The 15,786-nt window shown below is 50.7% G+C and overlaps 7 protein-coding genes across 7 annotated transcripts; 4 read left to right on the plus strand and 3 right to left on the minus strand.

The window, feature by feature from the left end:
• Positions 1–280: 280 nt before the first annotated feature.
• PPTG_21366 (hypothetical protein) lies at positions 281–755 on the plus strand (the record flags this gene model as incomplete). The annotated part of the gene is made up of 2 exons (XM_008896620.1): positions 281–463; positions 576–755. The coding sequence occupies 2 exons, from the start codon at positions 281–283 to the stop codon at positions 753–755; spliced, it is 363 nt and encodes a 120-aa protein (XP_008894868.1).
• Positions 756–1,225: 470 nt separating this feature from the next.
• Positions 1,226–2,128, plus strand: PPTG_03677 (hypothetical protein; the record flags this gene model as incomplete). The annotated part of the gene is made up of 1 exon (XM_008896362.1): positions 1,226–2,128. One exon carries the CDS (start codon positions 1,226–1,228, stop codon positions 2,126–2,128), a length of 903 nt encoding a protein of 300 aa, XP_008894610.1.
• Positions 2,129–2,461: 333 nt separating this feature from the next.
• Positions 2,462–2,608, plus strand: PPTG_21367 (hypothetical protein; the record flags this gene model as incomplete). The annotated part of the gene is made up of 1 exon (XM_008896621.1): positions 2,462–2,608. The coding sequence occupies one exon, from the start codon at positions 2,462–2,464 to the stop codon at positions 2,606–2,608; it is 147 nt and encodes a 48-aa protein (XP_008894869.1).
• Positions 2,609–2,871: 263 nt separating this feature from the next.
• On the minus strand, positions 2,872–3,907 carry PPTG_03678 (hypothetical protein). Its single transcript, XM_008896363.1, has one exon. It carries the CDS (start codon positions 3,833–3,835, stop codon positions 2,930–2,932), a length of 906 nt encoding a protein of 301 aa, XP_008894611.1. The 5' UTR covers positions 3,836–3,907; the 3' UTR covers positions 2,872–2,929.
• Positions 3,908–4,391: 484 nt separating this feature from the next.
• On the minus strand, positions 4,392–5,390 carry PPTG_03679 (hypothetical protein; the record flags this gene model as incomplete). Its single annotated transcript, XM_008896364.1, has 1 exon — positions 4,392–5,390. One exon carries the CDS (start codon positions 5,388–5,390, stop codon positions 4,518–4,520), a length of 873 nt encoding a protein of 290 aa, XP_008894612.1. The 3' UTR covers positions 4,392–4,517.
• A 930-nt stretch (positions 5,391–6,320) lies between these two features.
• Positions 6,321–8,841, minus strand: PPTG_21368 (hypothetical protein; the record flags this gene model as incomplete). The annotated part of the gene is made up of 2 exons (XM_008896622.1): positions 6,321–6,934; positions 8,482–8,841. 2 exons carry the CDS (start codon positions 8,839–8,841, stop codon positions 6,410–6,412), a joined length of 885 nt encoding a protein of 294 aa, XP_008894870.1. The 3' UTR covers positions 6,321–6,409.
• A 4,081-nt stretch (positions 8,842–12,922) lies between these two features.
• On the plus strand, positions 12,923–13,924 carry PPTG_03682 (hypothetical protein; the record flags this gene model as incomplete). Its single annotated transcript, XM_008896365.1, has 1 exon — positions 12,923–13,924. The coding sequence occupies one exon, from the start codon at positions 12,923–12,925 to the stop codon at positions 13,922–13,924; it is 1,002 nt and encodes a 333-aa protein (XP_008894613.1).
• Between the last annotated feature and the right edge of the window lie 1,862 nt (positions 13,925–15,786).

Below are 15,786 nucleotides of genomic sequence, written 5' to 3' on the forward strand. Positions count from 1 at the left end.
GAGCGCAGACCCGCTCTTAATTGCAAGCGAGGCTCGACCGCGTCAACGATGCCCTGCACGAATGGAGCCCATCATATCGCTCGTTTATGGGGGGAGACGTTGGCGCTTTTGATTACGGGGACTTTTGCATCACGTGAAGGAGACGCTGAACAGCAGCTTGAGTCGGATGAGAAACTGTCGAGTCAACACTTTTCGGTGGCTGCTTGGTCGCGATGGCGGCTGGAATGATGGTGCTCTGGGCATGGCGTTGGGGCTTGATTTGAAGTCCAATGCGGTTTACATGCTGCGGCGAAAGATGAAGCCATTTCGAGCGGATGTTGAAGTCATGCCTCGTGTCAGCTACATGTACCGATATGCCTCGGACAGGAGGACGTCCTCTTACCGTAGTGCCGCCGGAATTGTCAACGTCAACAGTTTTCGAGCCGACGACTGGTATCGCAATGGCGATCTACGCCGTGAAGGGGTGCAATGGCAGCTTCAACGTGGATGATGGCAAGTTGCAGTGAGCCTGAGCGTGGGCGACGCGCGCCATTCACAGTGATCCGAAATCTCTTCAAGCGCCTGCAGTGGTGCAGGCTCAGGCGCTGCACGCTCGACTGCCTACATCGTCCAGCATCTTCGCGGCAGGCAGCTCTTTCACCACCACTCGCTGCTTGATAATGCCAAGCTGTGACTTTATGCTTGGAGTGAAAGTCAACGTCTGGGTGGGGCGGTACCCAGCAGGAAAGCACCCTGGCATGCATCGCCGATCATGAATGTCCACATGGAGCTGCTTGGACTCGGAGAGCGACGTCTTTGCCACCACGAAGAACGAGCACTGCTTGACGAATGTGCTTTGTGGTATTGCTAGCGTTGTGCTGGCACCCGCGCAACCTTCTTCACGAAGCTCAATGTGACTATGGCTGCTGTTCTGTAAGCCCGACGAGATCCCACATCTTAGGGCGTGCCTTGAAGTTGAGCTGGTGAAATGAGATTCTCATTATGAGAATAAAATGAGGGAAGTCGCCGTTGCAGTGCTAGACCAATGGACCTCTACAGAGCCATTGAACTTCAACATGGTCTCTGACCGATTGCTACTGGTGGTAAGGCTATTAATCTGTCAAACGAGGGTGTAGTAGGATTAAGGCTCCTTGTCTGCCGCTGGCAGCTCCAAGAGCAGGAAGTTCATTTCTCGATTCACCTTCGAGCGCTCCGACACTTTCCAGTCAAGCACTCAAGCTCTACGATGGCTACTCCTTCACACGCAGACAAGACCGAGCACGGCTACGTGGATCTCGAGGCTCACGAAGCCGCGGTAAATGGCGGAGGCCCCGCTGTCAACCCGAGCCGCTTCGCACTCAAGAACCCGCACGTGCGCGAGATCTGCGCTGAGTTCGTGGCCGTCTTCGTCATGATGAGCTTCGGCCTGGGCGCGACGTGCCAGTCTATCCTAACCGAGAGCAAATACGGCGACTTCACGCAGATCGTGTTCGGCTGGGGCATCGGCGTGCTCTTCGGCATCCACATCGGCGGCGGCGTCTCGGGATCGCACCTAAACCCGGCCATTACGACCACCGCGGCGCTATTCGGAATGCTCCCGTGGAGGAAAGTGCCTGGTTACGTGGCCGCCCAGACGCTGGCCGCGTATCTGGCTGCTCTGTTCATCTACGTGCTGTATCGGCCGCTGCTCAACGTCGCCGACCCGGAACGCGAGACGACGCACGCCATCTTCGCGACGTACCCGAACGAGTACGTATCCAACTTCATCGCGTTCTTAACCGAGATGTTCGCGACGGCATTGCTAGTAGGCGGCATCTTTGCCGTGCTGGACCAGCACAACCGTCCGGCCAGCCCGTTCAGTGCGCCCAGCGCCGTGGCTCTGCTGGTCGTCGGCATCGGCATGGCCTTCAGCGTCAACACCGGCTGTGCCATCAACCCGGCGCGCGACTTTGGCCCGCGTCTCATGATGCTGACGGCTGGGTGGGGCTCGCACGTGTTCTCGCTCAACCACTACTACTTCTGGGTGCCGATCGTGGGTCCCACCGTCGGCGGCGCGCTCGGCGGACTCGTGTACGTGGCGCTAGTTGGCCACCACCACCCGCAGAAGGCGACCGTGGTGCGCAAGCACGGCGAGCAGTTCCACTTCTAAGGCATTGAATATGTTGACCAGCTTTCAGAACGTGAAGGCTACGGCCAATGCATGTAAAAAAGTTGAATTGTTTCCTGCGTTTGCAGTTGCTAACATGAAGAATCCAAAGCTCTATTTTACTAGTACATGCATCTAACGCGCTTACAGCTATCATTCGTCTCATTCATCTTCACCTGGCGGGTGGTCACCACGTTAAACCAGCGACGATCAAGTCATCAATGATGAACGGCATCTGCGTTGAAGCTGTGGCTGCCGACGTCCAGCCAAAAGTGTCGAGTCAACAGTTTTTAGAGCTTGAAGCTAGCTTGCAGCTCTTCACGATCACAATGGCCAATGTCGGACTCCGACTCGGAGGTACACAACGAGGTGTCTATAAGCATTCACAAGCGTCTTTGCGAGCTGTGTGAGCTGATCGCTCTGAGCAACACAGCGCAAAAGCAGCTCAAACGCCGGGATTGTCGAGTCGACGGGCAGCAATGAAATGAAATGCAGGTCACGCATCCGGATAAGTTAGTGGTGAACTATGTTCACTATCGGGTCGGAGCTCTTGCGATCTTCAGAAGTCACCGGTTGAACTTCAACGCTGCAAGGGCGACGCCCCTGCTCAATCAATGATGCTTAACAATAAGTGCTCACACACATTGCGGCTCACTACTACACTCATACATGAACTTCAACGACACTTGCTCCTGCAAATTTACCTGCCGCGTAGGCCAACGCGAAGCGCAACAAAGTCTTTCAACTCAAAGAACAAAGAACACAACTTTACTAGACTTTATAGGTGTCTACGCTACATAACATTTACGCACGTGGGTGACCGTACTCCACGGGATGATGCTGCTCCACCAGGACGATATACATGCCGGCGCCAATGGGGCCTCCTAGCATCGGGGCTATGATCGGCACCCAAAAGTACGAGTCACTCAGGGTGAATACCATCGTTCCCCATCCAGCACACAGCGAAAACAGACGCGGACCGAGGTCCCTAGCCGGATTGATAGCGTATCCGGTGTTCATACCGAATGCCATTCCGATGGCTGCCACCAAAAGAGCCACCGCTCCAGGCTGTGAGTAAGGACTCGCAGGCTTGTTCATCTCGTCACCAATGGCAAACAGGCAGCCAACGAGCAGCGCAGTGCCCACGACTTCCGTCAGGAAGCACGTGCCGGTGGGAACGTCGTCACTGTACGGATATGTAGCAAAAATGCCCTGCGTTTCCATCTTGTGCGGGTCGGTGGCGCTGATCAGCGGGGCATACACCATGCAGACAATAGCCGACGCTACAAAAGCCCCCAGGAGTTGAGCTGCCACGTAGAACGGGACTTTCCTCCACTTGAACCGGCGGAACAGCGCCAACGACACAGTCACGGCGGGGTTCAAGTGCGCACCGGAGACGCCACCGCAGACGTGGATTCCAAAGAGAACTCCGAGCCCCCAGCACAAGTTGATGCTGAGGAAGTCACCTTTCGATCCCTCGCTCAACACGACCTGAGCGACGACGCCCGTGCCGAACGACATGAAGACTAGCATACCGAGGAACTCGGCCATACACTCCCGAAATAACGGAGACTTAGCTTGGTACGCTGCGGCTGGCGCCGGCTCCGTCGACATCATAGCCACGTCCGGTTCGGCTAGGTAGTTGCTGTCCATCTTGCTCATGCTACCTCGAAGCATCGCTTCCATCTTGTCCATACTGTCGCGAATCATCGCTTGGAGGTGGTGCAGGCTTGCTGGTCTTCTTATGGAGGCAGTAAATAAGGCGAGCTGTGGAGACCGCCGTAAAATGACAAGTGAGGGCGAGGCAAAACCACTCTCCCACTGCAACACTCGAAGGCATTGCAGCCAGCTTGTACGATCTCACCGTGTGGCCGTAGTGAGCCGTCAAGGCAGCACGGTAGGCCTCACGAAGTCTGGTTGCAGCCTCCCTTCCTCTTGATAGCGCTACCATCCGACACACTTCCACCTGCTCGGTTTTACAGATGATCATTCATTTTTCTGGGCCTGAAAGGTTAGCAAGTCTGCTGCCTTGGATAGAACGGTATTGCCTTTGACATCTGCTCACGGTAAGAGTCCACGACAGTGGTCATACGGAGCCCATCGGTAGCTTGACAGCACTTGATCTGCCGCCGCTAGAAACGCCACGATAATACGCTTCACTTCCATTTTAGCCAAGACTAAATTGTGCTCCGATTCACGTTCTTCATCTCAGCTAGTGTAAGTTATGCAGCGTAACGCAACAGGGACAAGAAAACAATGATCACATCAGCCATTGGACTAGTCGACAGACAAGCGATGGGGTAACGTAACATGATTATAGCTTTCATAAACTGTGGAGATCAACACTACTATACAACTGTCTCCACCATCCTAGCTACTCTGCGTCAACGTTTTACTGGTTCTCAAGCGGGTGCTTGTACTCACGCGGGTGGTGGTGCTCGATGAGGCCAACGTAAATGCCAGCGCCAATGGGTCCGCCGAGCAACGGGCCCACAATAGGCACCCAGAAGTACGAGTCACGCAGCTCGAACACCTCCGACCCCCAGCCAGCGATCCAAGAGAAGAAACGAGGGCCGAAGTCACGCGCAGGGTTGATAGCGTAACCAGAATTCATACCGAAAGCCATACCGATGGCCACAACCAGCAGAGCCACTGCACCAGGTTGGGTGTATGGGTTAGCAGGCTTGTTGAGCTCGTCACCGATAGCGAAGATGCAGCCCATGAGCAGCGCCGTGCCCACCACCTCAGTAAGGAAACAGGTGCCAACTGGGACGTCGTTACTGTACGGGTAGGTGGCGAACACGCCCTGCGTCGACGTCTTCTCGGGGTCGATCACGTTGAACATCGGGTAGTACACTACCCAGACAATGAACGCCGCTGTGAAGGCGCCGAGAATCTGCGAAATGACGTAGTACGGGACCTTCTTCCACTCCATGCGGCCGAACCACGCCAGAGTGGTTGTCACGGCCGGGTTCAGGTGCGCACCGGAGACGCCACCCGAAATGTGGATGCCGAAGAGCACACCGAGACCCCAGCACAAGTTGATGTTGATGTACTCGCCTTTGGTACCTTCGCTGAGCACGACCTGGGCCACGACACCATCACCGAACATGATCATGACCATCGTGCCAAGGAACTCGGCCAGACACTCGCGGAAAAGAGGCGATTTGACTTGGAACGGCTTGGCGGGCTCGAGACTCATGAGCACGTCTGGTTCCTGCACGCCGACGTAGCCGCTCTCGATCTTGTCGTCGTTGCCCGACATGACGGTAACACTTGATTAAACAGAGGTTAGTAAACGCGGACGAAAGGAGCCCTGTGGCCGACACTGCGAATCGGAAAGTGAGCAACCCGCTCGGCGGCCTTGGGCGGCGGAGCGAGTGGGCTGAAGTTGTTGACAACACACGAATCGCTTGAACTTCAACCACTCGGCACGTCTTCTTTATCCTTTGTGAATGGGAAATCCAACATAGACTGGCTCGGTTTGCGGCGAAAATGGAGACGCGTGAGCAAACCGGCGAGAGTTTCTGCGCCAGCTGCAGCCTCAGTCATGTTGTCTGCCGGTCAAGCGCAGTGCAGCGCAGTCAATCCGTCAAGGATGAGCCGTCAGCCGCCTCGCCATCTGCCAAAGCGATGCAGGAGATGCCGTGAGCGTCGTCCACAGGAGCTTGATCAACAACTGCATTGGTGGCGTTAATATTGGATCTCTGCACTCCAGTCATGCATGTCGGCGGTCTCGACACTTTACCGCCGGTCTGCGCTCGAGAGGTGTACACTGCTTCAGTTTTGATTAGCGTCCGAATACAGGTCCACCGGCAAGTTGAATATGTAAACAGGTCAGTTGGACCCCGGCATCATTGTGCCTGGTCAACTCATGGCTGCTGTGGATACTTTAACAGCACTACATGGTCAATGCGAGTTTGTATACAGTTGTAACTTGTCGTCAACGCTGCGTTGAGTCTCCTTCCAAAGAAGTCCTACAGTATGTCATGCCAGCGCGTACTTGAAGTGATCTGTCCTCTTCGTGAACGCGTGCCAAGGTGGACAATTGATGGCCTGACCTTGAGATAGAAAAGTGACGAGACCACCAGTACAGCTGCTGACGGCGCCGGCGTGGCATACGCCGATCTGTGAGCACAGCCACAGCACTCGGCGACATACATGTATCTGCAGTCTGCAGGGCATGGTAACGTTTGCTGGATAGAGCGAGAAGCACAAGCGACATTCATTAAAGAGAATGAGCTGGGTAAGAGAGCTACAGTAAATGAAGATACACGGCCGACCTTAGTTGTCGAGCGGATGTATGTAGTCACGCGGGTGATGATGCTCCACGAGACCAACGTAGATACCGCCGCCGATCGCGCCGCCCAGAAGGGGGCCGACGATCGGGACCCAAAAGTAGTGATCGCGCAAGGTGAAGACGCGCGAGCCCCAGCCGGCACACAGCGAGAAGAGGCGCGGGCCGAAGTCGCGTGCCGGGTTAATGGCATAGCCTGAATTCATGCCGAACGCCATGCCAATCGCCACGACCAGCAGTGCCACTGCTCCGGGTTGGCTGTACGGACTAGCGGGCTTGTTGAGCTCATCTCCGATGGCGAAGATGCCGCCCAGTAGCAATGCCGTACCTACCACTTCCGTCAGGAAACAGGTGCCGACCGGTACATCGTTGCTGTACGGGTAAGTGGCAAAGACGCTCTCGGTCGAATCCTTGCTGGGGTCAATGGTGCTAAACATGGGGCAGTAGACCGCCCACACCAGGAACGCAGCCACGAATGCGCCCAAGATCTGCGCGATGATGTACGGGATCACCTTGCGCCATTCGAATCGCCCGTACAGTGCGAGCGTGATCGTCACGGCCGGGTTGATGTGCGCCCCGGACACGCCACCCGAGACGTGGATGCCGAACAGAACACCGAGCCCCCAGCAAAGGTTGATATTAATGTACTCGCCCTTGGTATTTTCGCTGAGAACCACTTGGGCGACGACGCCGTCGCCAAACATGACGAGCACCATAGTGCCGATAAACTCTGCCAAGCATTCGCGCAGCAGCGACGACTTAACCTGGAACGGTTTGACGGGATCTGGCGGCATTTCAACCTCGGGCTCTTGTAGACCGACGTAGCCGTTCTCGACTTTGCCGGTGGTGTCCAGTTCGTACGTCGCCATCTTGGTTAGCTTTCGGTGGGTGAAGCTGTCGAGCTTTAGAGATTCGCTTCAATTTGCAAAGTGAGACCAAGGCGAGCGGCATCTCAGCAGCCAGTCCTCAACGATGGCCCTGCGATACATAGTGTACTTCAAGTAGCGTGATCTCTACGCTGGAAGGCAGCAAAGTGGATCCAAGCCGTAGATGCCACCTACTAGTAGTATGATAGGTCCTATCAGATCGACAAGTTGAAGCTGACGACTATTCCAAACGCTGTCGGCGTGTCAAATATGATCGTCGAGGGTTTGTGAACGTGGACTGTAGCCAGGACGATGCAATGACTACGATCGCCATCACCTTCACTTCCGCCTGTGATTACTGTGCCTAGGCAACGAAGAGAATGAAGAGACCACTTCGAGTTCTCGATGGAGATGGAGCATCGAAAACTTGCCGAGTCAAAACTTTAATCGACTGAGGCCACCGGCACACCCTACCAACAACCAGTACGCAGAACGACGCAGGATCAGAATAAATTATCCCCAAAGATCAAGTAGAATGTCAAAATGAAGAAACGTTTATAAGAACGAGGGGTATGCAAGACTACGTGGCTACCATGGCCAGGCTTGCACAACCACCTCCTATCCTATATAGGATACCGCTCAACAACCCACGACGAGGACAGGAACGCTTAGCCTTCGAGCGGGTGCTTGTAGTCGCGCGGGTGGTGGTGTTCTACCAGTCCAATGTACACGCCGCCGCCAATAGCTCCTCCGAGCAGCGGCCCGACGATCGGCACCCAGAAGTAGTGGTCACGCATAGTGAAGACGCGCGAACCCCAGCCAGCACACAGCGAGAAGAGGCGCGGGCCGAAGTCACGTGCCGGGTTGATGGCGTAGCCAGAGTTCATGCCGAACGCCATACCGATGGCCACCACCAAGAGGGCCACAGCGGTCGGCTGGCTGTATGGACTGGCGGGCTTGTTGAGTTCATCACCAAGGGCGAAGATACCGCCCAAAAGCAAGGCCGTTCCCACTACCTCAGTCAGGAAACAGGTTCCGACCGGCACGTCGTTGCTGAACGGATACGTGGCGAAGACGCCCTGGGTCGTCTCCTTCTCGGGGTCGATGGTGTTGAACATGGGGCAGTAGACTGCCCAGACGATGAAGGCCGCCACGAACGCACCTAGGACTTGAGCGATGATGTACGGGATCACCTTGCGCCACTCGAGGCGGCCGAAGATGGCCAGAGTCGTGGTCACGGCCGGGTTCAGGTGCGCACCTGAGACGCCGCCGGACGCATGGATTCCGAAGAGCACGCCGAGACCCCAGCACAAGTTGATGTTAATGTATTCACCCTTAGTGTTCTCACTTAACACGACTTGGGCCACGACGCCGTCGCCGAACATGATGAGCACCATGGTGCCGATGAATTCGGCCATGCACTCGCGCAGCAACGGCGACTTGACCTGGTACGGTTTGGCGACGGGCGCCGGCATCATGGCCACGTCCGCGTCTTGGACGCCGACATAGCCGTCCTTATCTTTGGTGTAGCCGCTGTCGGACAAGTGAGCCATCGCGACTTAAGCAGGGATGAAAGGTGAAGATGGTGCTGCTCGGCTTGGGGAGAATCGGAAAGTGACCTCGGGTAGCCGAGGGCCGAGGTGCCGCTCGCGGGAAGCATCGAGGAAGTGAGTGTGGGACCGGTATCACGCTCCATGCAGTCACGTCTGGGTTCTCCTGACCCAGAAGTTCCGGGTCGAGCCTCGTAGTTGTCGAGTTGCCATCACCTCGAGCCTCGAGGCGTCATGTTCACGCGCGCCAACTACTTCAAGGTGCAAGACTGTCGACGTGACATTAGAAGCAGAAACGGGTCGCCCGGCCGCCACTGCCACTGCAGCCAGCGGATGCAGTGTCCGTTCACAGCGCAGCGATGAAGTGAAGGATCACTTCGGCTTACGAAGCGCAGCCTGGTTACGTCCGATGGATCTTCAAGCAAGCCCGCCGGCATGGCGCGCGTCTTTCTGCGCCTGCAAGACAAGTCTCCTGCAGCATCGAGTTGTTGCTCCCTACTGCAACAAGGATTCTCGCTCCCGTTGCGCTCGTGTGCAGTTCCCCGTTTTATCGGCGACGACGGCCATTGCCACCTGCAAATTGAGGGCCGCAATGACCCGCACGCCATTGCCAACATGGTCTCTACGGGTGCGTAGTGGTCGCGATCAAGCGAAGCCGTCTCAGTTGAAGCTGGTGTTGAGTGGGACTCGATGTGCCCGGCGAACCTTGAAACACACAGGGCAGTAAACTTACCGGTATGCTACTGGTAATCATTGCAATGAGTGGTTGGCAGACGATGTAGTTGCTCGGCGTGGATACCTTGACGAGCGTATATGCGCCGGGCTCAGTGCAAAACCTCAAGTGAAGATGATCGCTGCCTGTGCTGTAGACGAATGCGCTAGTCGAACCGCATGTCGAACAGCTAAATGATAACGGTCAAGGACCCCGTCTCTGATAGATGCAGTCCATGTCCTACCGTGGGGATTTGAGATGGTGACTCAGTGAATATCGCTCATTTCGGTGTAAATCGGCGCTACCGTTGCTCCGCGCTGAGTCAGCTTTCAGAATATGCTCTCCCCACTGTGAAGTGCGCACATTTTGAACATTTTAGGCCGTGGACGTAAAACAATCCCAGATCCACCTGAAGCAGGAAGTTTTCTTTATCGGGTAAGCACTAGTAACGCATATCGTGCTTTCAAAGGTGCACCCTCAACTTATGCAACCACTTCGCAGTGCAAATGCGTGTAGTTGGTATACTTACAGCCAAGCGGACAATCTTCCTGTAGCAGATAGCCCATGACACTATCTTCAGTACTTTTCGTTTAATTAATGGAGTCAGACACAGAACTCCACTCGGCGAGAATAAGCTTGTTCTTGGTTTGTCGTTGATGAAATTTTACTGCGAAAAATTAGAATCTTAAAAGCTTGTCGCCTATTATTGAATGATTCAATACTGGAGGGTAAATTAGTTCGTCCGCCCCTCCTAAAGGCAGTTTCGTGCTGATAGTATTCACATAATTTGTTTTGTATGTAAGCGTTACTTTGCGCGAAGAATCACTACATGCGTTTGCACCATGAGCTCTACACGTCTTTGGCACTGATGAGCTCTTAGCCGCCAGTCTACATCTCCTTGGCCAGTCCCCACTCTAATTGATTGCACGTTGAGTCGCTTAAGACAAAACCTCCTGGCGATAAACTTATTTCTCGACGATTTACCCGTACGGCCTTTTTACCTGCAGTTGTGTCGCGAACTGCTTGTTAACCCCAACACCTTGAAATTTTTAGGGCAAAAAATAGGACCAAACGTTAGAGCCTTGGCTTCGCATCATTATCGAGAATTATGTGGAATTACTGCCATGGCCATATACTACCTAAAGGGTTCTGTACGTGGTATAATTTTCGTAGTGTCTACTGTTGTTCAACAGGGCGAAAATGTATTACAAAGTCACTAGTAACAAAGCATGCGTGAGTTTTGTCCCACGGATTCCAGGACAAAAACCTCAATTAAACTTGGGTTCATTTTGTGGCACTTGACTTTGGAAGCATCCACTGTACTGGTACCTCTCTTTGTCAGCAATAGCTATTATATATGATACATCGCACTTGACGTGTAAACTGAATCGAAGAGCCTTTTTACAAGCTTCAAGTTAGTTTTTGTCCTATAAGCTGGTTCCAGGACAAACTCCACTCCATCGTACTTAACATGTAAACGAGTTTTTATTAGGACAAAAATCGTTGGGTTAATAAACAGGTAGATAATACAAATCTCTAAAATTGAAGGGCTCCGCAGGAATTTAAACCTTCCTACTAAGGTTGTCACTTATTAATAGGAGGGTTTTGTTTTTAGTGAAATGAGTGTATCTAACGTTTAATGAAAGGTTTCCATGCTGCTTAATAACCTATCAACATGACACATCGATACACCAAGCTAATCAACGTGCATATATTAGTACACGTACATCATCACGGCCAGAGAAGTTTGCTGAAAACATCATCACGGCCAGATGCGACAGTGTCAGTTTGAGCCACATGTTGATCTTGAAAATTATCTCGGAAAGTGAAACAGTGCAGGCATTGCCAGCACAGCATGGATATTGTGCCCACGTCGCATTATCTCGTAGTCAAAATGTTGTTATTGTGCCTTTCATGTATTTTTGGCGTGTAGAATCACGGCTTTCGTATGAGAGGTTTGGTTATCTGAGCAGATTAAGGGGGCACTCACAAAGAATTAGCACAGAGGAGGGTGCTTTTCAACTCCTATGAATGCACCGTCTATGGTCCTGCAAACGTCGTAAGTCCGAATGACGGCAATTCTTTCGGCATTCGGATTTTGAGAGCGAGAGCGAATCTTTCGTGGGACTTGAAGCAATCGAAATCGTCGAGACATATTATGCAATAGTCGACAGCAAATGGATAATAGATGAACTTAGAGTAGCTTACTCGACGGATATAATACTACCAAATGCGCATCTCTTTCGCTCCTAACGCCTCCACGGTCCAGGTACAGATGCCTTCCATCTGCCTGCAACTGGTTTGTTTGGCTCCAGACAGAAGTTTGACGAGAATACCTACGAGATTTGCAAACCTGTCTTCAATGATTTAGCCACCATCAACCTCAGATTAACGGAGGGGTTAAGTCCTACAGAGGACTCGGCAACATAACAGAAAGGCACAATACGGCTTAGGAGAGAGGCCAGTTGTACAGCTAGCACAAGGCGACAGGGGTGGGGCAGTGTATGGTGAATGAGACACGATCCTTTTGTTTATGAGAAGAGCGGTAGATTAGCACAGACAGAATAAGCAAACCCACAGAACATACGGATGAATAATTCCACAGAAATATCGGTATACCGGATAAGGGCCACTACTAAAAGGATACTGGGGGTTGCACACCCAGACCCCCGCATTAGAAAAACATGTTCTGGAGAGTGTTACGGGTCCGTTCGCTGGTGAGTTCGTCGCTGAGCCCGCCTACACAAATACCGAGCGGCCCTGCTTCGCGGGCACCCCGCTCGGGTTTGCTTCGGCTACACTCCTCACACCCGCTCACTACCGCCCTCTATTAAAAGCATCTTTTTTCACAATCTGTGTTTTTCACGGATTTGTTTGTGCGATTTTCTTTCCTTCGTTTAAGAGTAGCATTTTTGCTACTGGAATTACACGATAATGCGCCCACGTAGGCGCAACATCAACTCCCTTCTTTAGTTAAGATTAGTCCAAGCAAATTGTTTGGACCATTCCTACTAGAGGAGATACTGTAAGAGATGTGCTGTTCAAACTGCTAGCACATCATCATATTACATCTTATACCTCCTTATATCCTTTAATAATTATTTGCAGGGTTGAGAGGTTGATGTACGGCTCTGACTGGATTAGCATTGTCAAATTTAGCAAACCTTTAAAACTATTAGATCACATCACAGACAACGAAGATATCTTAGAGATCGGTTTTCGTTTCGTTGTGACTCGTACGGGTGGTCGTAATTACACACGACCAGCCAACCTCCGCTTTTTACTCCATTCTATCCGGGGTATTGTCCGGGGGTAGATTGTGTCTCACAGACTCGCATAACAAAGTATTCCACATTCCGTGGATCAGAAGCCATGCAGCTCTCGTACTTGGTATTGGTGTGTTTCATCGCTCTCACTGAGAGTTTCAGCGCTGCGTTAACTGTTGAGGCAGTGAAACTGCCAGTAGACAGCCCCATAACTTCGGCCCATACGTTTATTCAAACGAGCCCCAAGAGATTGTTAAAACCCGATGAAGGAGACGGTGTGAACGACGAGGAGAGGGGTTTCAATGGCCTATCGTCGAAGCTCAAAAGCTGGTTCACAACGCACCTGACTAAGGCCTCCACTGGAGACGACGAACTGAAACAACTCAAAGCTTGGTTGAAGGAGAAGCAGACCCCAGAGAACGCATTAAAGCTGCTCAATATGGATGACGAAGTTGAGACGCTCCTGACGTCCCCGAGTTTCTATTTGTGGAGCACTTATCTGACAATGTACGACAAGAAATACCCTGAGCAAATGAAGAATATCCTTGGCGTGCTCGTCAAGTCGTACGGCGACGAAGCTGTAGCAAAGATGCTAGAAAATGCGAAGCGGGACCCAGGATCGGAACAGCTTGCTATGAGATTACAAAATGACTTATTGGCAGCATGGGGTGTCAACGGTTTATCTAACGACCATGTATTCAAGCTTTTGAAGGTTGAAGAGGAAAGTGTCAAGGATCTTTTTACTACCCCAGCTTTTAATGTGTGGTCAAATTACTTCAAATTGCGGAACTACTACAGCCCAGACAAAGATGTGGACATGGTAAATCAACTACTGACGAGCTTCAACGAATTCTCGTTGGCGAAGTCAATCCATTTAGCGAAAAAGGATGAGGCTATGGAACCTGTGGCGTCTGGATTGCAGCACGCTCTGCTTAAAAAGTGGCTGGATGGCAAGAAAACGCCTGAAGAAATTACCACGAAACTCAAGCTCGATAAGTTTACGTGGGAGAATGATCCAACCATGGAGATCGTAAAAGAGTACACTAAACTATACACTTACAAATTCAAGTTTCGCCCGAAGCGGTTTGGAGGGGCAGAACGAAGGTAGAAGTATCAACTTTTATCTTGTTTTCCATTTTCTGCAGCCATGTCGGTGCTGACATCTTTAACAAGTGCATCAAGAAGACGATGAAAACACAGATGTAAACTGAACGTGTACAACTTGGCAAAAAGGTGGTGTTCAGCATTGGTGTGTACATAAGTGGCCTTCGTACTGGAAGAACTGCTAGAGTAGGCAGTGCCGAGCCCTTCGAAAACATGCTATCATAAAGCATTTTCGCATGGAATGGGTGCACACATGCACTGCGATAAGAAAGCTTTTCGCTGGTAAAACAAGAAACATTTTAATAGAGTTTCCGTTATAGTCTCGGTCTGAACAACTGGAAACCGACTACTTCGAAGTACACGCATTCATTCCATTTTTCCATTGTTCAGTATCTACCAAAGGAAGATGTTCATGCGTGCATTTTGAAGTACTTGGAATTCGATGGTAGAATTGTTACATGATATTAATATTGTATACTGTAGTAGTATTGTGCGTTCTACTCAAAAATTTCCGTGCGCGGTTCTTTGATTGAAACTCGCACACAGCCGCCCAATGAAGGTGGTGAAGAATAATTTCGTAATTGAATTATGTCTAACATTTGGAAACAATTTAGAGCCCAATACAGTAGAGCATGAGATTGATTCTTACAATTGGATTTGTCCTCAGAGATCCAAACAAATAATTGTTGTATCGGTTTTGCAAATAATGAGTTCTTGTAATGAAAATACGTATTTCCCGACGAAACGAGCTAAAAAAATTATTATGGAGAAATGTAGCAGAAGTATTTTGTTTAAATGCAAAATTCAGGCGTAACGCAAATTACACTGAGAGAATACTTGGCGTAGTGTTGCTGTTATTACGTTCTCGGATACTTGGTACTGAAATGATTATGATGCTTCAAAAATATGGTGATTTACAGTTCTAGCGTTAAAAGCAATAAATTCATGTCTTGGTATTCCAAATAACAAAGGATCGAAAACGCGGCACTTCATAAATCATAGGGTTAATAATCGTCAATCATATTTGGGAGGAGACCTAAACAACATCGTGAAGAAACAACTCCAGCCTCACCCACAATTCTCTCGCAACAGTTTTTTCAGCATATAAAGCAAGCAGTCAACCGGGATGTCATATACTTAGCTCACAAAACATGTACTGGTACGTTGGCGAGGAGAACATGCCTGTAAGCAATTCAAAAACGTGTTAAAAAAACACTAGTACATTTGAGACAATCGCAAACAAAAAATTTCTAAGGAACCTAAGTAGGAATCGCGATGCAAGCAAACCATTGCAAGGCGGAGTATCTAGTGTTTATTTTGAGACCTAGGTTGTTTGGAGATGTTAATTTGTCGATAAGGAGCACCCCAAAAAAACATATCTTCATTTTCGGACCCTCAATATCGGTATTAACGATTCTGATATTACCAGAAATTTCGTGTATAAAGCAATCGAGAACAAGTACTTTAATCTTTCTTAACCGAAAAAGTACACTCAAAATTTGAAGTCTGGTTAGGTATGAAAACGGTTTATCAACTTTAAAACTTGTGGGCGGATTTCCTCTCATGATTTGTATGTTTTGTCAATTGTGCAGTGGATCGTGACTGGTACTATTTGGTGAAAACTACTATTCGCGGAAATATTCCTTTATTTAAAGAAAATTCCGTCAACGCTTTAAATGGGGTGAGTGCATTTAGAACGCCTCAGTGGCAGAGGTAGCGACTGCGCTTTTATGGCTCAGAATTCTTAGCTTCATATCGAACGCTGTACAACAAATTTTCATTGACGACGTACAAACACATAAACGTCACAGTGAAACCAAACGAATTCGCATCGTCAAACTAAAGTCCAGATCGATTCGGTGAGTC

The sequence above is a fragment of the Phytophthora parasitica genome (genome assembly GCF_000247585.1).
Source record: "Phytophthora parasitica INRA-310 unplaced genomic scaffold supercont2.4, whole genome shotgun sequence".
NCBI classification, from domain to species: Eukaryota; Oomycota; class Peronosporomycetes; order Peronosporales; family Peronosporaceae; genus Phytophthora; species Phytophthora nicotianae.

Excerpts from the sequence above, each read along its gene's own strand:
- PPTG_03678 (XM_008896363.1), bottom strand. The coding sequence starts at position 3,835 with ATGATTCGCGACAGTATGGACAAGATGGAAGCGATGCTTCGAGGTAGC.